General features: G+C 53.5%; 1 protein-coding gene across 16 annotated transcripts in view; it reads left to right on the top strand.

Moving 5' to 3' along the window:
- Nucleotides 1-21,272, top strand: part of CUX1 (cut like homeobox 1) — a 315,007-nt gene that overhangs the window by 205,934 nt on the left and 87,801 nt on the right. For all 16 annotated transcript variants that reach the window (XM_079121805.1, XM_079121808.1, XM_079121804.1 and 13 more), the window contains exon 9: nucleotides 19,840-19,888. In XM_079121805.1, coding sequence (XP_078977931.1) covers nucleotides 19,840-19,888 — 49 coding nt within the window. The remainder of the gene's footprint in view (nucleotides 1-19,839; nucleotides 19,889-21,272) is intronic.

The raw sequence follows: 21,272 nt of genomic DNA on the forward strand, positions 1-21,272 counted from the left end.
TCGAGGATACAGACTCGAATAAAGAACCTACTGTCCCTGAAATCCACGAAATCAGACAGGGAGGGGAAAGTGTGATGCCTTTTTTCCCTCGCTTTATCTCCAAGGGTTTTGCATTTGGTGGAATTCCGGGATTTTCCATCCCTGTGCAAGTATTTTGCTTCACACCTTCAGGCGGATGCCTGGGCAGCCTGAAGGGCTCCTCTAGGCTTTTGCCCCATGGCAGCTGCTTAACCGCCCCTGGCAGCACAGCCCTGCTCTGGTCTTCTCTCCAGGCCAGGGGAAGGAGGTGGCCTCACAGGTCCAAATCCAGGCAGAACCCCTGAGTGCCACAGACCCCTTCGCCTGCTCCAGACTCCGGAGGGGTCCTCAGTGAGAGTGAGCATCGGCAGGCACTGAGCCAGGCCCTGCAACCACGGAGCAAGAGCGGGCTGCAGCTGTTACACACACACAAACAGCTCACGCAGTTTTAGTAAAGCAGCATTGCTTGCCCTGCGTCCTTTGGGAGGGTTCTGTAGAGGAAGCCACTGTTCACAGACGGTCACCTGAGTTTGGCTTTTTTCTTTTCTTGAGACAGTGTCTCTCTATGTGGCCCAAGCCATCCTCCTGCCTCAGCCTACCTAGTAGCTGAGACAATAGGCAAGTGCCACCATGCCCAGCCTGGCTTGCTTTTACAGTATTTTACTTTTTTTAGAGATTCTTGAAGTTTTTCCGATTTGTCATCAAGGTAAATCTTGGGGGACTCATGGTTTAAAGCAAAAGGAAATGGGCACAGACACTGGAGGGGAGCCACCACCTCGGAGGTGAAGGTGACCTTGGCTGACCTGTAAGCTGGGCGATGAGGGGCAGGCCTTCCTGCAGCCCAGAGGCTGGGGCTTGAGCAGCCTGCAGTGCACAGCGGAAGCCGCCTGCACAGGGCCTTTCCCGTGTTCCCTAGCCGGGAGCTGAGCCTCGTCAGCCTGCAGAGATGCCTGCAGAATTAGCAGATCAGCACGGACCTTCACCGTGACAGCATGCGGGTCTGCAGCGCGCGACCCACAGCCTGACCAGCGAGAACGTTTGTGCTCCAGAGAGGTGAGCTCTTGGCTTGCAAGGAGAAAGCAGGCACCAGGGCTTCGAGTGCCTCAAGATGGAAGAACGAGGATGGAGGCCTGGAACGTTCTCACCAAAGGGAATTCCTGGCTGTCACTAACAGGGCCTGCCCTCGCCAGTCACCGTGACTCAAGGCATCCTTGCTCCAGGAGTAGCAGGGAGAAAGTTGACTCGCCTCACACTGTCCAGGTCCCATGGAGGGACATGGAAAGCCTGGCAGAAGGGAGAAGCATCCTCCCAGGGAGTGCTGGAGCCCAAGCAGTGAGGTCAGTTCCTGTTGTATAACATATATTTCTTTCATTTACAAAATCCAGACATGCCTATTGTACAAAATTTAGAAAACTCGAATAGGTTTTTAAAAGAAGGCAGGGCCGCCCCTCATGACCCCAGCTCAGAGGCAACGGCTGTCAACACGTTGGCGTAGTTTCTTCCAGCCTTTCTCTGTAGTGTTTACGTTCTCTTTAATTTTCTTTTACGGTGGCATCAGACTGGTAGGCAGTTTTGATGTCTGGGTTTTTGCTTGTCATGTTGTACCTCTTTCTTGCGTGTCTTTGGATCGTCTTCAGAAGCACAGTGCATCTGCCTCACCTTCTGCCAGGTAGGGTGCCCCGGGCTCGTGCCCTGTGTTCCTTGTTGTGTGGGAGCCTGTTTGATACACCAGAGGCTTTGTGCTCGCGCTCTTTTGTGTCTTTATATTCTGCCAGTGGCTGTGTCATCTCGAGGGGACTTCTCTGGGCTGTCATCAGGTGAGTGGGCATGGAGGCCTAGGACTCTCCAAGGGCACGCAGCTGCCCCAGTGAAAGGCCCGTATCCGCAGACTGCTGCTGGTGAAGGTCAGCAGATGGTGGTGGTGGTGCCCATGGCCCGGCCCTAGGAGATCCTGGTTCTGGTCCCAGCTCTGTCAGCAGGGGTGGCCTAACAGTTCCCTCCCTGGGCAGCAGCACATCCCTGTGAGTAAAACCAGGAGCTGGAACTGGTGCGTAGCAGGACCAGCGGGCCAGCCCCTCCCAGCTTACTGAGCCTCAGCTCCCAGGCGAGTCCCAGAGACCCAGGTCCTGCCTCCTTTTGTCAAATGGCCTGCAGGGAGGCCTGCCCAGGGTGTAAGGGGACAGAGTGAGCCATGTTGGGAAGAGCCTAGGTCCTGGGGTCACATGGCCCTGATTCCTAGACCCACGAGTTGAGTGACCTTGGGCAGGGCACTTGGTGTCCTCATTGGGGCCTTGGTCTCTACTTGGGAGAATTGGTATCACATGGGGAGCTGGGCCCAGGACCTGTGAGCACCTCCTCAGTCAGTGGTGGCTGCATTGCTGCCTGCTGGGACCCACAGGGCGCCTGGTGTGTCCCCCGCCCCAGGTCTCTTCCCACTCCAAGGACCCAGGCCATTTCCACGTTTATCTTGTGAGTCAGCGGTGGTCCCAGCGTCTCTGGCCAGCTCATCACAGCACGGGATTTACATGCACTACCCTGTCTCCTGCCACCTTCCTAGGGACTCTGAGTTCCAAAGTCTTAACTAGTCACCAGTTAGGTTCTGACTGGGGACCAGAAGTTCCCAGTCAAACCATTGCAGAGCTGTCAGTGTCTTAATAAACACATCTCTCACATCAGCCCTGGAGGTAGTAACTCTGCTGTAACTGTCTATAATATAGTGACATCACATTTTTGCAGGACCCTTATTTTAATGTGAGGACAAGTGTGTAGTTCCCTCTCAGCCCAGGAGAGCTCTGAACCCACCCTGCTGGAACCTGGGATTCTTGGAGCTAGTGGACAGGTGGAGAAGTGCCCAACAGCCCGTCGCCCCGCATGGATGCCCGGGGCTCATCCTGGCACCTGTGGTGTGGTTCTGAAAACTTTGTGGAGCCAGCCTGGAGAGGGAAGCTTCCTCTAGGAAGCGAGGCGAGCTGGGAATTGAAACCATCGATCTCCTTCACGGCTTGTTCGCCTGGTTTCTCTTCCTGAGCTGCTGTTTGTTGAGGAATGTCTCCAATTGCCAGAAAGACAGTGGGGTGGCTCATATTTCCGCGCCCCCCTCCTCCAGCCAGAGCGCGCTTGGAGGCAGCCTGCAGTGTGAATTTTTAATGCAGAACTTTATGGCAGTGCTCTCCTGAGCCTCCAGATTTAATGCTCTGATGAGCAGACCACAGACCAGGCATTCGGCATTAGTGAGAATTAACCCCCGAACCCCCACGCCTGTGCCCTCTCATTTCCCAAAAGGTAACCCTCAGGAGTTGGGAGAAAAATTTCAAAATTACGTGCTGTTTGCAATGTTCTCAAAATGGCCTGGAGCACAGAAGTAGAACATACTCTTGAAATTTCATTGGCTAGTATGTATTTTTACCTTTCCTCTTGTTTTTTTAAAGTGTGACTATTTTTACTTCGATGCATTTTGGTGATCTTTCCACCCTTAAAAAAAGCTTTACAATTTGTAAGACTTACAGAATATATAGATTTCTGGGTGCTCTCCAGTTTCCATGGAAAGCCCAAGTGTAATTAGAAATCCAGGACTTGCCGTTGACAATGGAAAAGAGATCAGTTGTGTTAAGTGGCTAATTCTGTTCGTGGGCATATGGTTGATTGTTATTTTCTTCGGGAAGCTTTCTGTATTTTTGAAGGTTTCAAAATTAAGAAGAAAAAGTTGTATATAAAAATCACTTGAGCTTAAATAATGTTAGAGAAGAACGAAGTCTTCAACACGCAGTGGAATAAACGGCTAACTGTAGAAAATAATAGAGGCAGAGCTGAGCCCTATGCAAATTAAAGCCTAGATGTTTTAAGTATTTCAATTAAAAAAAAAAGATAAAATCACATAGGAGAAATTTTTAGGTGGGTATTTATATCATAGGGATGGAGGAGGTCTTTTTAAGCATGATGCCAAAAGTAAGAAACAAAAAGGGAAATGCAAAGCTTTTTGGAGAGGGATGGAGCAGGAGATGGATGAATAAAAATATTTGCAATGCCTGTGTGAGAGAGGGCTACTACATATGTAAAAACCCTTAGAAATCAATAAGAAATGGTTCTGTTCTACAGCCAAGAAAACTGTATTTTCAGTTCCTTAGCAGACATTTCTGCCTAATTTGCTGCCTACCATAACTTCCCTCTTGCCCAGAGACAGCTCACCTCTGGTTTCTTTGTTTGGAGTGTTTGTTTGTTTAGGACATTCGTGATCTTCAGCATTCTGGGCAGGGGGTTGCTTCTTGACGCCTACGTTATCCTCCAGTCTAATTCGTGTTTGTTCTCCCTCCGTAAGACACTCTGCATTCCTCACTTCTTTATCTCCCCCTCCCAACCGTGGTTCTGGCTCATATTCATCTCTTGGCCTCCCTTCGTCAATATCTTACCAACATGTCTCTCTGCTGCCAGGTTCTCCCTGGATGCATCCATCCTCCAAGGATCTGTGTTTTTCTGAAACTTAGACCTGATCCTGTTTAAATCTTCCCTGCTTAGATCTTTCTGTACCTGTTCCCTTGCCTCCTAGGAAGTCCCAAGTCATGGCGTGGTGTGCAGCTCTGCCTGCATGGCCCCGTGGAGCCCTGAAGCCAGTGCCCCCACGCACAGGATTCCAGGCCTCCCCCAGATGGTGCCTTCCTGCTCACAGCCGGCCTCCCTTCCCTCAGGCACACCCTGCCTTCCCTCTACACGCCTGCACCCCCTGGGCCTGCGTGAACCTGTGATGGGAACGGGGCTCTTTCCGGTTCTCATGGAGAGAACTTAGCAAACTACCTTTACAGACTGGGCCTCGTTGCTCGTGGAAGTCATGGATAGTCTCATATCACATTACAGAAGTGGCAGGCTGAGTGCTCTTCGCTAGACTAGAGAAGGGCCGAGGTGTGGGAGCATTGGGCATCTGTATTGGATGGACCACACGGGGGCCTTGAGGGTCATCTGCAGTCAGTGCCTCCCACAGGACCCTGGTGCCCGGCAGACCCTCCCTGCAGCATGGCTGGTTCACATTGTGGACTCCTCGTCTCTGGAGTGCAGAGTCAGCAAGCATAAAAAGCCCTTTGACCATCTTCTCAAATGTGTGCATCTTTCGAGCAAAATCTGTGTGGAATTTTTAGTTAAATACTCTTTCAGATCCAGCACAGAGAAGGAGCCCTGTGCAGAGACAAATCTCACCTCCCAGTTCTGCCTCCCCCTGGACAGCTGCTGGGCAAGCCACTCCACCTTCCCGGCCTGGGCACGCCGTCTGCAGTGACGTCTGCCTCCTGGGGGTTAACGGGTGTCAGTCACCTGCACCACGCCTGCTGTGCCAGGGCTCCGTCAGCCAGTGCTTCCGTCGTCACCCAATTCATTCCTCAGAGCCTGGTTAGGCCCGTGTGGAAGCTGGCAGTCCCCCAGGTGTTGCGTGGACTCACGGGACTGAGGTTTGCCTGTGGCATCAGCATCCTTATAGAACTAAAGGGAGTCCAAGGTGTGCGTTTCGTCACTGTGTAAACAATTTCAAATGCACAGGTTTATGCATGTGTCGGAGGGCACAGCTGTGCACACAGGTCGCTGCGCCCAGCATAAAGCGGCCTGCACAGGAGAGGCCGCCTCATGGCTCTTTAGACGTGACTTGACATCATTTCTTTCCGTTTTTACACCTGCTTCTCTGTTAGCTTGTAGTTTCGTGGTGAAACTTTGTTTTCTTCTCTTGGCTAATTAAAGCTTAGGTCACCATGCTTGATTTGCAGGCATCTTGGTGATTTCTGTGTTTTTGTAATAAATTTTAGAAAAGCTACTCCTGAAAATACTTTTTTCAGAATGAGAAATTGCTTGGGGCAACAGAGATGCTGCTTTGTGTCTCACACAGTAGCAGTGGGGCCGGGGTCCACTCTGCCTGCCCCCCAGTGCCAGGTGTGACCTGGAGCCAGGCTGGTCTGCATTCTCCAAAACGCAAGCACAGCTTCCCTCAGACCTCGGGGACCTTGGGGCCAGATACAGAGGACAGGGACGCCTGTGTGCTGCAGAGGGCAGCCTCACAGCGCCTGGCTTCATGGGTTCCCCGGCACTGCTGGGCTCATCCTCTGCGTGTCACCAAGTTTCCGCACAGCCTTGGCGCTCTCCCACCCTTCTGCCTGTCCTCTGAATCTTGGCCACTCATCACTTTGACCCACTGCTTGCTTTTCTTTTCACTTGAGTTTTAGTGACTTCCATTGTCCAGGAGAATCATATTCAGCCAGCCCTTCATGTCCTTGGGTCTGTATCCACGGATTCAACCAACCACAGATCAAAAATAGTCAGAAAAAAATCGTGTCTGTACCAAAGTTGTAGACTTTATTCTTATCATTATTCCTAAACAGCACAGTGTAGCAGGTATTTACATAGTCTGCATTGTATCAGGAATTATAAGTCATGGAGAGATGCTTGAACGTCTACAGGAAGATGTACGTGGGTTTTATGCAAATACCACCCAGTTTTTAAAAGGGATTTGAGCCTCTGCAGATGTTGGTATCTGCAGGTTTCTTAAAACTAGTGCCTCACAGATACCAGGGGACTACTGTGTCCATGAATAAGACAGGTCTCATCAATTCAATCACTGATCATTTCTGCTGTCATCTCAGTAGCAGGCAGTGGCCCCTCCTTTCCGTCTCTTCTCTTGGTCTTTGTGACTTGCCTTTAACCTTTGTTTTAGCACAAGGGCTCCTCCTCGTTCTTCATGTTACCCGCAGTTTGCCCAGTGGTACAGGTGATTCCTCCCCAGGACTTCACATCTGACAGATGAGACACGGCAATTCCACGTGTCTGCTTCCGTCTGCAGATTCATTCCAGTGGTCTGACTTTTCATATTATTAAGTCCCACACGATTTTGGTAAGCTCTCTGTTTTCTATTTTCATGTTGTATACAACTAGCTTAGTGTTGTTCGGTTGGTTTTTGAAAAGCCCACCTAATATTTCCATACACATCTTGTCATTTTACCAAGTTTCATAAATTAACTTGGGAGATAAATTTACCCTTATTTATATTTAATGCAACCGCAAATAAGAAATGTCATCATTAGCTTTCTTTGCCAGTAGCATTTTATAATTCGATTTCTTTATGCCGTATTATTTTAATTCCCACGTTTTTAATATTTATATTCCTATTGTAGACGAGATAGATCATCAGCTTCATTTTCCAGATATTCCTGGCGTATGAATGTTGATTGTTTTCTTGCCTTTGCCAAAAATTGTGGGCCCTACTGCAGCCCTGGCCACCTCTGCCCGCTTGCCCAAGCGGGTCTTTGGGTTCTGTGAGCGTGTGACCACCTTACCTGCAAGTGGTGACCTGGGGCCCTTTTAGGATGACAGTACCATTGACTCCTCTTCTTGACCCCTGTTTTTTGTGTTCTTTTTGTTTTTGTTTGTTTGTTTTGCAGAGTGGAATTCCAGAGATTGAACTCAGGGGCACTTAACCACCAAGCCACATCCCCAGCCCTACTTTGTATTTTATTTAGAGACAGGGTCTCACTGAGTTGCTTAGCGCCTCGCTTCTGCTGAGGCTGGCTTTGAACTTCCTGCCTCAGCCTCCAGAGCTGCTGGGATTACAGGCATGTGCCACCACACCTGGCTTGACCCCTGTTTTTAAATGGAGCTTCTGTTATTTCTCCAGGAGGAAAAGTGGAGGCTCTTGGTCTTAAGTCACTGTCCTTTCTGGCATTCACCATGTGCTCCAGGAAGAACGCTGCCCCCTAAAGTCACCCAGGACATTGTCTTTATATTCCACATGTTTGGAATCCCTCAAACCTTACATTATCCTCTTAGAGCAGTATATATTGCATTTTGTCCCATTTTTAACTTTACGTATTTTGTAGATATTCTCACCTTATCATTTAGCACAAGTTCAGGCTGATGTCTTTATTGATGACTTCCAGCATTACTTACCTCTCCTCAGTGTTTTCCTGCGCTACTTTGGAGTGCCTGCCCTTCCTTAGCCCTTTCTAAAAATCTCATCAGTCTTTGCCCTTTCCAACAAAGCACCTTCCTGCTGCTTTGTTAGATTTTGCATTTTCTTCAAATATGTGATTTATTTTTATGGGCGAACTTGCCTGCCCGTGTAACTTTTCTCTTAACTAACTCACATTTCTTTAATTGTTGGTTCTCACTCTGATTCACGGTGTCTCTGTCATAAATTTTCTGGCTATTCAGAGAAGATTCACTGAATTAATTATCTAATGTCGGGAGTCCTCTCAGGCCAGCAGTGAGTCTCCTCTTCATTACTGAAGATCACTTTCAGGTGGAGAAGCACCAAGCCTTTCAGAAACCCTCTTAAAAACTGTCTCTAGGAGCTAAAGAAATAGCTCCTTTTGGAGAGCGTTCTCCTAGCATGCGGAAGGACCCCGGTTCGAATCCCAGGCCGCTCAAATGAGAAGGGAAAAAAAAAAACCGTCTCTGACAGGTTTCTTCTCACATTGTACCATTTTAACACCCCACGTCCAGCAGAACTGCAGATGACCCTCCATTGCATTGACCCTCCCTCACCAGCAAGGCCCGGCTCTTCTGTAACACTCCGAACCGACAAATTCCTGCCAGGGGGTTCTTTAAAGATACTTGGATTTTCCAGGGAGCTGCCGAAAGCATGTCCTGTTCGCAGGATTATCAAGTGGCGATAAGAACCCTTCATTCCCGAGCATATGGGAAATATTTTTCACAAAGTTGAGGTTTGCCAGGTAGATCCAGGAGGTGACCTACATAGACAGGAACACTCTTCTCATTGCCTGTTTGAAAGGATCTAGCGCCTTTTTCATTTTTACTTAGAAATTTATCAACTGGGTATCCAGGGTCCTCCTGCAGGTGAACTCTGGGAGGCCCTGTCATTTGAAAACTGATGGAATCCAATTTCCTGCCCAGAATGACACACCATCCTACGGCATGATGAAGAGCCAGGGCTGTCGGGCCAGTTACTTGACATTTGTGTCTTCCTGGTGGGGAGAGACTCACTACCGCAGTCACCCAGCCAAGAACGTAGGACAGGGGTGTAGCCTGTCCAGTGCGAGTCCTTCCAAAATGAATTCTAGAAGAAAATCAGGAAGGTCATTTGGTTTTTGTCTTTACTTAGGATTATCGCACCTACTACAAACTGAAGTGGCTTTAAGATAAGGCACAGAGGGCTGGGGATATAGCTCAGTTGGTCGAGTGCTTGCCTCACATGCAGAAGGCCCTGGATTCAATCCCCAGCACCACCAAAGTAATAATAATAATAATGAGTTTAGGCACAGAATCAGTAGGCTCTGAGAGTGGAGTCAGGGTAGAAGGAGTGGCCCTCAGTGGGAAGATGACTTTCAAGGCCTGGATTTAAATAAAAAGCTCAATTATTCAATAGCCCGATGTGGCCGCGATGTTTCCTCCCATAGGGTTTTTTGAGAGTGGGGCATTGCTGTGGTACCCAACGCACCGTTTGCTAGACTATAAGGGAAGACTCGCTGCTGCAATTAACCTTTCTATTTTCTCCCTGCCTCTGCGTTGTGAACTTCCTCTGTGGTGTTTTAGTGATTACACAGGATGGAGGTCGTTTTTAGAGATGTGTGGCCAAAGCCGATGAGGTCAGAATGAAGGAAGGGACGGTCTTCATGGGGCCAGCAAGTCTGGTCCCGTCTGAGTTGTTTGTCTAACACTTCACAAGTAGAATAGGAGCCGCTGAATTATTCATTTTCAAGTAGCCCTAAAAAAGGCACTTAGGCTGTGGAAGGGCAGACGCTTGGTGCCATTGGGAGGAAGGATGCTGTCCCTCATTCAGATGTTCCGCTGCCTCCGTGGCTGCCTGCGCTGGCTCATGCCCAGCCCGCTGGGTGAAGGAGACCGCGACAGACTTAAGTGCAGGGCACTGGAGGGGCGTCAGATCAGTGGCTCTGAGGTCACAGGTGTGGTGGGAAGGCCCAGGGGCTGGGAGGGTGGAAGGTGACAGCCTAGGCCTGGGAGATGGGCTTGGGGGACGAGCCGGGTAGCCGAGTAAGGACTGGCATGCAGGTGACTTCCCGGACTGAGTGCTAGCTTCTTCCACCAACCCTTAACAGCTCCTGCCAAGTAGTACTTAAGGGAGATAATTAGAGACCCTCGTGTTTGGATAAAGGCAGGTTTGCCATAGACAAGCTGCTCCCTGTGCCCGTGAGCCCTTCGTCACCATCCTGCCGGGCCTCGGTTTGCTCACCTGTCTGTGTAGGTGTGTGGTGCCTCCCTGCACAGCGCAGAAGGCCGGTGGGAAAGAGGACCAGGCCAGCAGTCTCCTGGGTTTTCTCAGGCAGCAGAAGGTTGGCCGGTGCCTCTAGGTCGGTGTTCCCAGCATGAGACCAGGAGAGGGGAGCCACACCCCACAGGCAGCCCCGAAGGACAGGAGAGAGTGCTCAGAATGGGCAGGCAGCCCTCCAGCTGCTGGAAAGGTTGGCAGAATGGGAGTCAGACAGTAAATACGTGAAGGAGGCTGTTAAAACATAACAGTGTGGCGGTGGCGGAACATCAGCCTCACAGGGCACCTCTGTGCAGTCGGAGCTGAGGCAGTGGCAGCCGGGTCTCCGGTCCTGCTAGTGCAGCTGCCTGCCTACCGTGAATCCTGGCAGCCTGGGCCAGCCCGTCACCTGCGTCCTCATACCTGTGCATCACACGGGGGCTCCGGGAAGGCGGGGCAGGAAGTGAACAGTCGTGCCCTTGCGGCCTGGGACGGGGTTTCTTCCAGAGTTCCTTTTCTTCCCATTCTCTGTCCTCAGCTAACAGTCTTTTTCTGTTCAAAGAAAAACAGACGTACCCCACTTTTAAAATCACCTTCCTACAGAGATGTGCCTGTCGTTTGCATTTTCCCCCAAGATGAGTGAGCGACATCGGAATTGGAGCCTCCGGGTGAGCCTGGCAGAGCTGGCACGGTGCCGGGCCAAGGGGAGCTAGGCTTCCTGCACTGGGCCACGCTTCCTCATCCGCCGTCTTTCCCTGGGCCGTGCAGCAGCATCCTTCTAGATGCTTCCATCTGGTGCCCAGATGTTCTCCTGTCTCACTTATCACTTGACTTCTGCCAGCAGTCAACACCAAGACAGACTGTATATCTGTCTGTCCTGCAGCGGTTTCCTTTACTTTTTGTATATCGATTTCCAGCTCATGGAAGACAGGCTTGTGGTGTGGGCCCCTGGGTACCTGTCGCACAGCCCGGCATCTCCCAGGCTCTCTTGCCTGTCCGGCTCCTGGTTACTCCTGAAGCTCCTTCCAGAACCTTCCATTTCTAAGCGATTTAACAAGTACACACCCACAAAGACTCTTCTTGTTAAATGTAACAGGAAAACTCTTAGTGTTATTAGATCTATCTAGTCAGCATTGAAGTTTCCATTGCCCCCCAAACATCATGGAATGGTTTTGTTTCTAAAGTTGTTTGCATCAGAATCCAAGCAAGATCCACACCTTGGAACTGGTTGGAACACCAACGCCTGGAAGTCTCGTTCGTGTTGTAGACATGTCCCCACTCCCACCATCCCTTGTTCTTTGCCTCACAGTCTGAGTGAAATGAGGTCATTTGCACCAAAGTATCTCCCCTGTCTGGATCTTTCTGATTGTGTCCCAGGTGTGCTTAGCATGTTCCTCTGTCCTCTCTTGCTCCTGTAAATTTGTGGCTCCTGTAAATGTGGAGGCTTGATCAGATGCAGGCTGGAACTTGGGGCCCCGGCCACTTCCTGGGTGACTGCAGCTGTCTCCTCATGGCCTCAGCGATTGGAAGCTGCTCCACCAGAGGAAGAAGGTCCTGATGCCCATGCGCAGCGCGGCCAAGACTGTGTACGTGTGTGTGGTGCACGAGGGCCTTCCAGCTCTGTCCGTGTCGTCTTACCTTGTGCAGTTTCTACAAGCAGGCAGCATGTTCTCTGTGCAGGTGACCGTACAGCTCAGAGCCTGGCCCGAGGCCAGAGGACTGAAAGGAGAATTCAAACCCATCTGTCCTGCCGGCCTCGGGCTTTCTGCCCTTCAGACCAGGTTTCCTAATTTTGCATTTGGTGATTCCATCATCCTTCTGACGCTGTGGTGCTTGATTTGAGGAAGAAGCTGTTCCTCTCCTTCTGCTTGTGGTGGAGTAGAACGTCCGCTGCTTCCCTTGAAGCTCCCGGCAGTGGTAAGAAGTGTCCAAAGATGGATCCAGATGCTTATCCCCAGGCTTCAGGTAGCCTCGGAGCAGAGCATCATGAGCTACGCACTGTTGTAACCCAGTTCTCGGGGCGGCAGCTGTCCCGTGTCCCCTGCCTGTACATGGCTGAAGCCTGAGTGACAGTCACAGATGGTTGACCACACGGAGGGTCCTTCCCTAGGCAGTGACCAGCCTGAGTGGCCTCTGTGGCACTGCTCTGTGGGCTGCGGAGGCTCCCTCGGCCCTCAGCTAGACTCGGGTTGAACTGCCAGTGGATTCCATTTAAACCATTTAACGTCAACAGGCCTACTAAATTCAGAAGCAAGAAGGGTGGTTTCCTTCCCATTTGGGATTGAAAAGATGAGGCCTAACTAAACTTGTTTTAGTTGTTACTGTTTTGTCATTTAAGTCTAACATAATGGTCATGAAAAGAACAAATAGTGGCTGATGCCTGGGCAGGCCAACCATCCCTCAACACAGCTTTGTTTCCAAGAACAATTAAAACCACCATTTCCAGAAGGCTACCCCTAGCACGCAAGCTCTGCGGCCCTCTCTCTGCCCAGGCCCTTGCTTGGGGGCTGTGGGGTCCCTCTGAAGTGACGCCTGCAGCCAGGCGCTCAGAGGACACCAGACAGTGTCAGCCTCACCTCCACTGATGCCGCAGCCGGCTGAACCTGGGATGGACGGTGGAGGAGCCGCCAGTCCTGCAAGCGAGGCTGCCAGGAAAGCCTCTCCTCAGGGCTTCTCCCGTCCCCGCCTCCTTTCCTGTCTCCCAGACCAGCCCCTGTGGAGACCCCCGCCATCCAGGGGACGAAGGGAGCCTCACTCTGGAGCCGCAGCCGTCTTCACCTTGTCTTTCAAAGACGGACAAGTACACCACTTCCCTGTGCAGAGATGGCTGCAGATTCCTGAAGTCAGTCTTGCAGTCTGGCAAAATAGTCCTGCGCTTTCTGCCCCTCAAAACACTGGCCAGTGAGCGGTGCTTGCCGGAGCAGCATGGACTTGGGGTCGCACAGATATTTCTGCGTACTTGTCAGTTGCTTGATGATTCGCATACCTTGTCACCTGGTATTTAATGAGCACCTCCTGTAGTCTCTGGGATCCCAGCAGAGAGTGGGCAAGCCATCGGTGCGTGCACAAGACTCTTTCAACAGCAATAAGCTCACTAAAGGCCGTACGAGCGGACGGTGGACAGTGGGGCTGTGGGAGGCCTTTCAGAGGACCACTAGGGCTGAGGTGCCATGGTGAGGGGACAGGCCACCTGTGGAGGTCTCAGCAGCCTTCAGGTCCCAGAGGCCGGAAGATGAAGACAGGAAGGTCAGTTTGAAGGAACAGAACAGAATGAAGAAAACTGAGAACTGAGGGTTGAGCGAGCTACAGAAAAAGTTGACGTGGAATGAATGTTACTAATAGATTTAAAAAAAAAAAACTGCCGTCCAGAAACAAAGAATCAGCCCAGCACAATGGCCCTGATGAGGACGCACTCTACGCTCAGGCGCCTTTGTTTGGAAGACAAGATACTGTTTGAAAAGTGGAAAATAACCTTGGGGAGCAGCCCAGGTGTTCCTGGGAGGTGATTCTGGATTCTTCCCCTCACCGTCTGGCCCACAGGGCTGAGAGGTCCCAGCCCCATGACGTGGCGGGTCGCTCTGGGAGAGGAGGAGGCGGCTCGGGGACTCAGGCACACCAGCCCAGGCCATGACTGATGGGCTGGGATTGAAAATGCTGCCCCTGGGGATGCACCGGGAAGGAGACCCCAACCCTCCAGGAAGACGTGGGGGTGAAGGAGGCAGGGAGGGCCGCGGGGAGCCAGGCCTGCAGCCAGGCAGACCAGCAGGCCTGGGGCTCGCGCGCCTGAGCTGGGAAGGCGCCCTTGTCTGCAGAAGGAAGCGCTTTCAAATGTTCTTCATGGCTTCACCTAAGACAAGACAAAAGAAACTGAAGGCCAACCTCATATATAAATATTTATGAAAAAAACTAAATAAAATATTAGCAAACAGAACTCAGGAGCTCATTAAAGGCATAGGACTCCACAACCAGAGGGACCAGGGGACGGTGCGGGTCACCAGCTTAGCGGGTCAGAGGAGAAGGTCCATTTCATTAGCTCTGTAAACGCTTAAGAGGTACTTAATGAAATCAATGCCCGTCTTTTATTAAAATGTCATAGTAAAACAGGAACCGCAGGGTATTTCTTTAACAAAGTGAAGACGTAGCGCGAAGCCAGCCGTGTGGCGAGGCTGGGGTGTTGTCCTGGCGTTGACGGCAAGCACCATCCCCTCGTGGCTGGGGGTCCTGGAAGCAGGAGACAGTGGTCTTCAAGAGGAGCGAGAGGCGGGGCTGGGGGCTGTGCTGGCCTTGGTAAGATGAGGACCAGGTTTGTGAAGCCCCCCGGAGCCACAGCAGAGCCAGCACAGGGTCCAGCAGGCTCGGCAGTGTAGCGAACTCCTCTCTAGGGTGGTCCCCTCCCTCTGCCCTGCAAACTCGTCTCTTCCTCCAGGACGCCAGTGTCCCATCCTCCATGAGAGGTTGCTGCTCTCGTCTACAGAGCCCTGTCCTCCTGGAGTGTTGCTGTACTGAATCACCGTGTCTCTGTGCCCCTGACCCCTGCCCCCTAGCGAGTGGACAGCAGGGCACATCTGTTGAGGGTGTCCCTTCCTGAACTAGCCAGAAAGCAGGTGCCATTACTGGGCCATTGCGACTCGGCCCCGGGACATTGGTCTCCTCCTGTGGCACATGGAAGGTGCTCAGCAGGCACGACTGCCTGCCCGAGTCCTTGGCTCACCCCGTCAGGGAGGAAGAGTGGCACTCAGGAGCAGCCTGTGGTGCCGCTGCCCTGGGTATGGCCTCGCTCGCCCTGGCGGACACGAGGGCTGCCGAGCAGCCCTTAGGTGACATCCAGCTCCTGTGCCCCATCAGCTGTCCTTCAACTTGTCCCCACCCTTCCTAGCAGCTCCCAGGTGGCCAGGGGATCTCTCCGCATGAAGGAGATTCTAGCCCCACCACCAAGGAACCTGCTCAGAGCCCAGCCCTGGCCCGCCCCTCGGCCCCTGCCCTCCTGGTGCAGAGGTGCACAGAGGTGCACAGAGGAGACAGATGTGCCTGCCTGTGTCGTCTTTAAAGTAGGGGGATTTCACTGTTCAATGCCAAAGAACTGTACAGTGTGGTACCGAGACTCTGGCTTTTGACTTCTCTCTGTGAAGACCAGCTCGTTCCTTCCTTCAGCTGCCCTGTAGACACACAGTTGGCACTCTGTACCCAAGAAGGTGGAATCTGGGACCCCCAGGTATACCAAAATCTGTGGCATGTCCTCCTGTAGATCCCAGGTCGTCTCTAGATGACTTACAGTACCCGATCCTGTCAAGCGCTGTGTAAGTAGTTCCACTCTGTCACCTGGGGGATAATGGCTGGGGGAAGTCTGTAGGTGTTCAGAACAGACACAGTTCATTCCAAATATTCTGGATTTCGCGGCTGGTGGACTTCGCGGCTGTGGAGCCCACAGATACGGAAGGCGGGTGGACTCTGTTAGCAGCACCGGTGGCACTGTGATTGTTTGGGTACTGAAGTGCTCACAGCCTTGCCCTGGTGCCGGATGCCCGCTCTCAGGAGGTGCATGTGAAAGGAAATATGTGGTATCTAGCGTGGGTATGATTTCCTTTCCATCAACCTTGACCACGTCCTTTGAAGTTCCTCATAAAAATCATGTTCGCCCAGAGAATACCCTGGACTGATCTGCAGGAATGGGCGGAATGAACTCCATATTCCAGGCCAAACTGAAATTATCTGCTGCTGGAGTCAGAGTGGAGCATAATGCAGCCCAGGTTAATAGATCAGGGGAAGCTGTTTTGTCAGCTCGTAAAAAGGTGAGGGAACTAGATTTTTATAATAAATCGTTCTGCTGAGCAAACAATATGTGCGGTTCTTGCGGACTCTGGAAAAACAAATGATTTTAGACTAATGTCAGCCTCCAGATGCTGGGTGGCTGCAGAGCCTGCAGGAGAGCAGAAGCACACCTAAAGGCGATGCCCGTGGCCACCGGGCTCCACTGAGGCTGCGCCTCGGGCTTATTTAGGGCTGTCCGTCTGGTGGGGTGGATTTCGTGGGGATGGGCAGCTTGGGGCCAGAGTGGGTTCCTGGTCCAGCCACACCGTGCGGGCATCTCCTGCAGCCCCGTCGCCTTTCAGTTCCCGCCTGGTCGTAGCCAGCTGTGGTCTCTTTGACCTTTAAAAAAATACCCTTCCGAAAAACTGAGGAGCCAGCCTGCAGATAATCTGAACTTGGCCTCCCCAGCAGCAGCTGACCTCCTGCTGTCTCCTCGCATGGTCAGTAGCTGCAGCCCCCGGCCCAGCTATCAACCACCGTAGCTGCTTGGATCACCTGCCACAGGGCCCAGCTCAGGGTGGTCATCATCCTGTGGAAGCTGGGAGGGCAGGAGCTGCTCTTGCCACGAAGGCGGGGCAGAGGTCGTTGCCGTGTTCAGTATTTTGGTCAGTTCGGCAGTTGCTTAGGAACCAAAGCTAAACGGACCTGTGGATGGAAAACTTGAAATTCACTTCCAGGGATTGCTTCAGACAGCCGAGAAGGCACCTTCCTGTTTAAATGTGACTAATTTTTTTTTAATAAGTGACTTGAAGTCTTTAGAAACCTGAGGTGTAGTTTCCTAGATGTTAAGAATCCTAGTGAACGTCCAAAGCCAGGCTCTGCATTTGCAAGGCGGCTTCAAGCCCACCTGGGCCCCCGACCCAGGACCATGGGGGCACACTCCCAGCCCCCAGGACCCCAGCCCAGCCCCTCCAGCCTCTGTGAGGCCAGCCTCTTGGAACCTGTCTTCCTGTGCTGGCGCGTACCTAACCTCTGCTCTCCTGAGCAAGGAGCGAATAGCCACCCCTACTCCAGGTGTCCAGGAGGGGGTTGCACCCAGGAAGCCTCCTGGCTGTGCTTCCCCTGGCAAGGAAGGAAAAGGCCCAGCTTTGGCTGGAGGATTTCCCGGTGAGGGGAAGCCGAGGGAGTCATCAGCGAGATGTCGGGGCCTGGGCCCTTCCTCCTCCTTGACACACACAGCAGGGCTGGCTTCTCCGACCTCCCCCCGACCTATCCCCAACCTACCCACTGCCCCAAGGAGTCACTGGCTCTCCCCAGGGTACCTGAGCACATGGGCAACACAGCTCACCCCTGAAAGGCCGCACACCCCTGCTACACATGACCTGAAGGGGACAGAGAGGCCACGAGAACAGAACAGGCATGAGAAGTGGACTCGGAACCCAGGGAGATATTAACCAGGTGAAGCAAAAGCTGGGAGCGATATAAAAGTGAACCAGGTGGAAACAGGTTTGGGAAGTAAACTAAGGAGCAAAACCGGAAGGGTGGCACGGCCTCGGGGTGCGGCACAGCCCACAAGCACAAAGCAGCCTCCAGGAAAGGATGGGAGAGCAGAAGAGAAGAGAAAGGTTGAGCGACGCAAAGGACACAGCAGCTTGGCCGACAGTGTCCAAATGACGGGATCCACACAGAGCAGAGGCAATGTTTTGAATGAAGGGAGGAGGGTCACTGGAGTTCAGGAGAGACGAAGAGGGCCAGCGGAGGCCCAGACCAGAGACTCACAGAGGGCCCTGCCAGGCACGCACCGGTGTCTGCTGTCCTGGCCCAGCGGACCCTCACCTCCCAGCCCAGCCCCTCAGGGAGAGGAGGGCGGCCTCTGCCTTACCCCACAGGCCTCACTTGGGGTGCCCGCAGCTGCACGGGGCCAGGTCTCTGCCACGTCTCTACCACGCCCGCAGCACTGGCCGGGGCGGGGGAGGGGAGCCACGTCTGTCTGTGCCTGCCTCCCCCTGAGCAGGGAGCACCAGCGGGTGAGTGGACAACGGCCGCAGCTGGGGCGTCCGCCACGTGTCTGGGCTTCCTTCAGTGCTTGATGAAGAACCGCCTGACGGAGGTTCAGAACTGTTTGAAACTTGCACTTCACCCAAGAAAAGTTCCTGGGCTTTGTTTCCTTTTGTACCAGGTGGGGCACAGGCTCTGAATCCTTCATCCTCAGGTGGTGGAGACAGGAGGTGGCTTTCCCTGTGGACGCCAATCCTCTTCCGCCGTGTTCAGGACACTTAGCGCACTCATGATTTCTTCATCGTCCATAGTTGTTAGAATGTCTCTGTACAGCGCTTTCTGCAGACATGGAGTTTGGGGTTGAGGTGATACCGAGGTGTTCCCTGATGTAAGCCTGCTGTCCCCATCCACTGGCACCCAACACCTCACACAGGGGCCCCGTTGGGTTTTTATCTCACAGAGACACTGCCTTCCCCATGAAACTGTCCTAAAAATAGCCCCATTTAACTAGGCCATTCCACGGCTGCTCCAGACTTTACTCAGGCCGGTCTGAAAGCGGCTACTATTTCAGATACAATGCGTTGAACCTGATCCCAAGACATCCCTCACCCCAGTCAGACCACCGGGAGTTGATAAGATTGCCTCAGATCCGTGTGCAACGACAGGCTGGGAAAGCCCGGGCCTGGACCACCGGCCAGTCTAGGGACCTAAAGTCACGTCCTGCTCAACGTCAGGGGAGGGCAGGCCCCTTGTGCAACACAGGCCTCACAGGACCCGTGAGGCAGGTCTCAGGGACGGAGTCAGGCCTGCCCCGGTGTCCTGGGCCGTCCCAGGGAGCAGACCTGCCTGGGACTGGCAGATGCAGGCCTCTGGCCACTCATATCCTATAGACAGAGGGTCAAGTCCAGGGACTTGGGGCCAAGGGGACACTCAGCCTGGCCTTCAGGGAGCTCACTGTGTTTGGGGTTCCAAATGAAGGCCTGCCAGCAGGGGAGAGGGGGCTGTGCCAGGGCCTCAGTGGGAGCCGCCAGGAGGGTCTGGGGAGGGCTGGGAGCAGCGGGGCCTGGCAGTGTCAGCTCCGGCTCATGGTGGAAGTTGCTGGGGCACAGGGACGGGATGAGCCCTGGGCCAGGCTAGTGCTCTGCTTTGTCCCCGTGGACGCGCAGGAACCTTTTGGGGGCCAGCTACCCGTCCTGTGGCCTCACAGGCCATCAACAGGCTCCGTCTGGAGAAGGTGGGGTGTTGGTTTGCCTGGGTCCTCCTGCAGCCTACTGCAGGCTTTTGGCATTGGCAGCCTTCCCGGTGAGACTGCCCTCCCCACAGTGGCATGCTACCTGGACACTGCCCTGCCAGGAGCACACCGGGCAGCAGGGAGCCCAGGCAGTCCCCCACAGCCTGCAGAGCCCCTGGCCACCTCTTCGCACCCAGCCCCCTCCCCTCTATCTGACTGCCTGCTCCGGTTGCTTCCGTCCTGGCAAAGCCTCCACTGCCACAGGCCTCTTCCTGACATGGCCTTTCCCAAGTCCTCTCAGCCCCAGTTTGGCCTTCACCTCTGAAACCTCCCTGACTCCCTCTCCCAAGGAGAAGTCACTCTGTTTTTCCAGAACGTTCTGTTCAAACCTCTGCTCAGAGCCTTAGCAGGACACAGGGACACAGTGTGTTTTACCTTTTTTGGCTCTGCCTCCCCAGACAGGTAGGAGCCCACAGGTAGGAGCCCCAGCAAAGCTGGGGATCCCTGCTCTCCCTGCTCCCCAGACACAAGGTTATCAGAAGAATGAAGCCCCAGGCAGGCCACCCCCAGCAGGAGCCCACCTCCTCCCCACAGGTCCACTCAGTCCTGCCCTCCCCAGCCTGCCACTAACCCGCTGTCTCCTCTACCTTCCTAGGGCCGACGAGATCGAAATGATCATGACTGACCTCGAAAGAGCAAACCAGGTAGGTGGTTCAGAGGCCTTGGGCACAGGCGACAGTGGCGCCCCCATCCTGCCAGCTGGAGGGTGCTCCGCTCTCATCCAGAGGCTGGTTATCCTGATATTTTTTACCTGACAGCTGTCAGTGTTGGTTCTTTTAATGATGCTGTGTGAAGGTGGAAAACAGGAAGATTTCCAGCATTATTTACTTGGCAAAGCTGCGATGTGACCCAGCGTCTTGGTCATCCCATGGGAACATCCACTCCAGAGGGGCTACTTTTTCTTTTTCATGACCCTCTGTCCCTGCGGCATCCGTTACACTGAGAGTCATGTGGTAGAGAGATCTTTATGGTCACCTTCTAGGGGTGCAGCCTCTTGCTCTGGAGGGCTGCTGGCTGTGGCCCCTCTTGTCTGGTGCCCAGTGGTCAGACACGCCTTTTGGGAAGTGCCCGGCACAGTGTGAGCCACAGATTGGTGCACAGGATCAGACCGTTCCAAACATGAGCTGCCCAGATGATCCAGTCACCCCAAGCTCCTTCCCTCCCCAGAGAACAAAGCTCTCGCTCCAGCAGATGGTGCTGCACCGGAGCAGCCAGACGTCTCCCCACGTGTGGCCTTCACTTGCGGGAGAAGCAGCCAGAGCAGCCATGCAATTCTCGAGCTGCTCAGTTTACAACTGGATGGCCCAGGTTTCCCAGGGAGCACGCGCCCCTCACCCCGTGGAACAGAGCTCCTTCGGGCTCCCTGCAGTCTCTGCTGCCCTGCCAAAGCCCCACGGGCTCCTACCTTTGCAGGCACTGCTCACCCAGACCCCGGCCAGTGCTGGGGAAGGGCCTCATGTCCCCTCCTGCCCTCAGGCTGAAGCAGACCGACCAGGAATGTGTGGCTTTGTCTTGCCCTTCGGGACTTCATGGGTGCCGTGTTGGGTCTTCAGACCCAATCTGGGATCTGGGGCCTAACGGGGGCCAGAGGGTGGGGCTGGAGGTGTGTGGCGTGTGTGGCATGAGTGGTCGAGGGCTCTCGTGCTGCATTCACAGCCTGGCCCTAGTCAGAGCAGCTGGCCACTGTCTCATACCTCGTTGGCTCCGAGCACACTGCCTGGTCCACTCAGCCACACCCAGTCCACTGAGGTCAGCACTGTTAAGAGTCCCTCTCCACACATGGGACACAGGTTAGTGTGACTGGTCAGGTGCAGAGCCAGGACCGGGACCCTGAAGACTGACTTTGGAGGCTGTGCTCTTTGGCCACCTGGACACCCAGAAATGGGGTCACAGGGCACCTGTCCACCCAGCCTCCTGCAGGTGGTGTCAGTGCCCACGCCACATGACTGCACCGGCCCCACTTCACTCAGTCCAAGCTGCGCGCTCTGCGGTGGCCTAAATCACTTGCAGCTGCTGGAGGGGCGCGTC

This window comes from Sciurus vulgaris (assembly GCF_902686455.1).
Source record: "Sciurus vulgaris genome assembly, chromosome: 18".
NCBI lineage: Eukaryota > Metazoa > Chordata > Mammalia > Rodentia > Sciuridae > Sciurus > Sciurus vulgaris.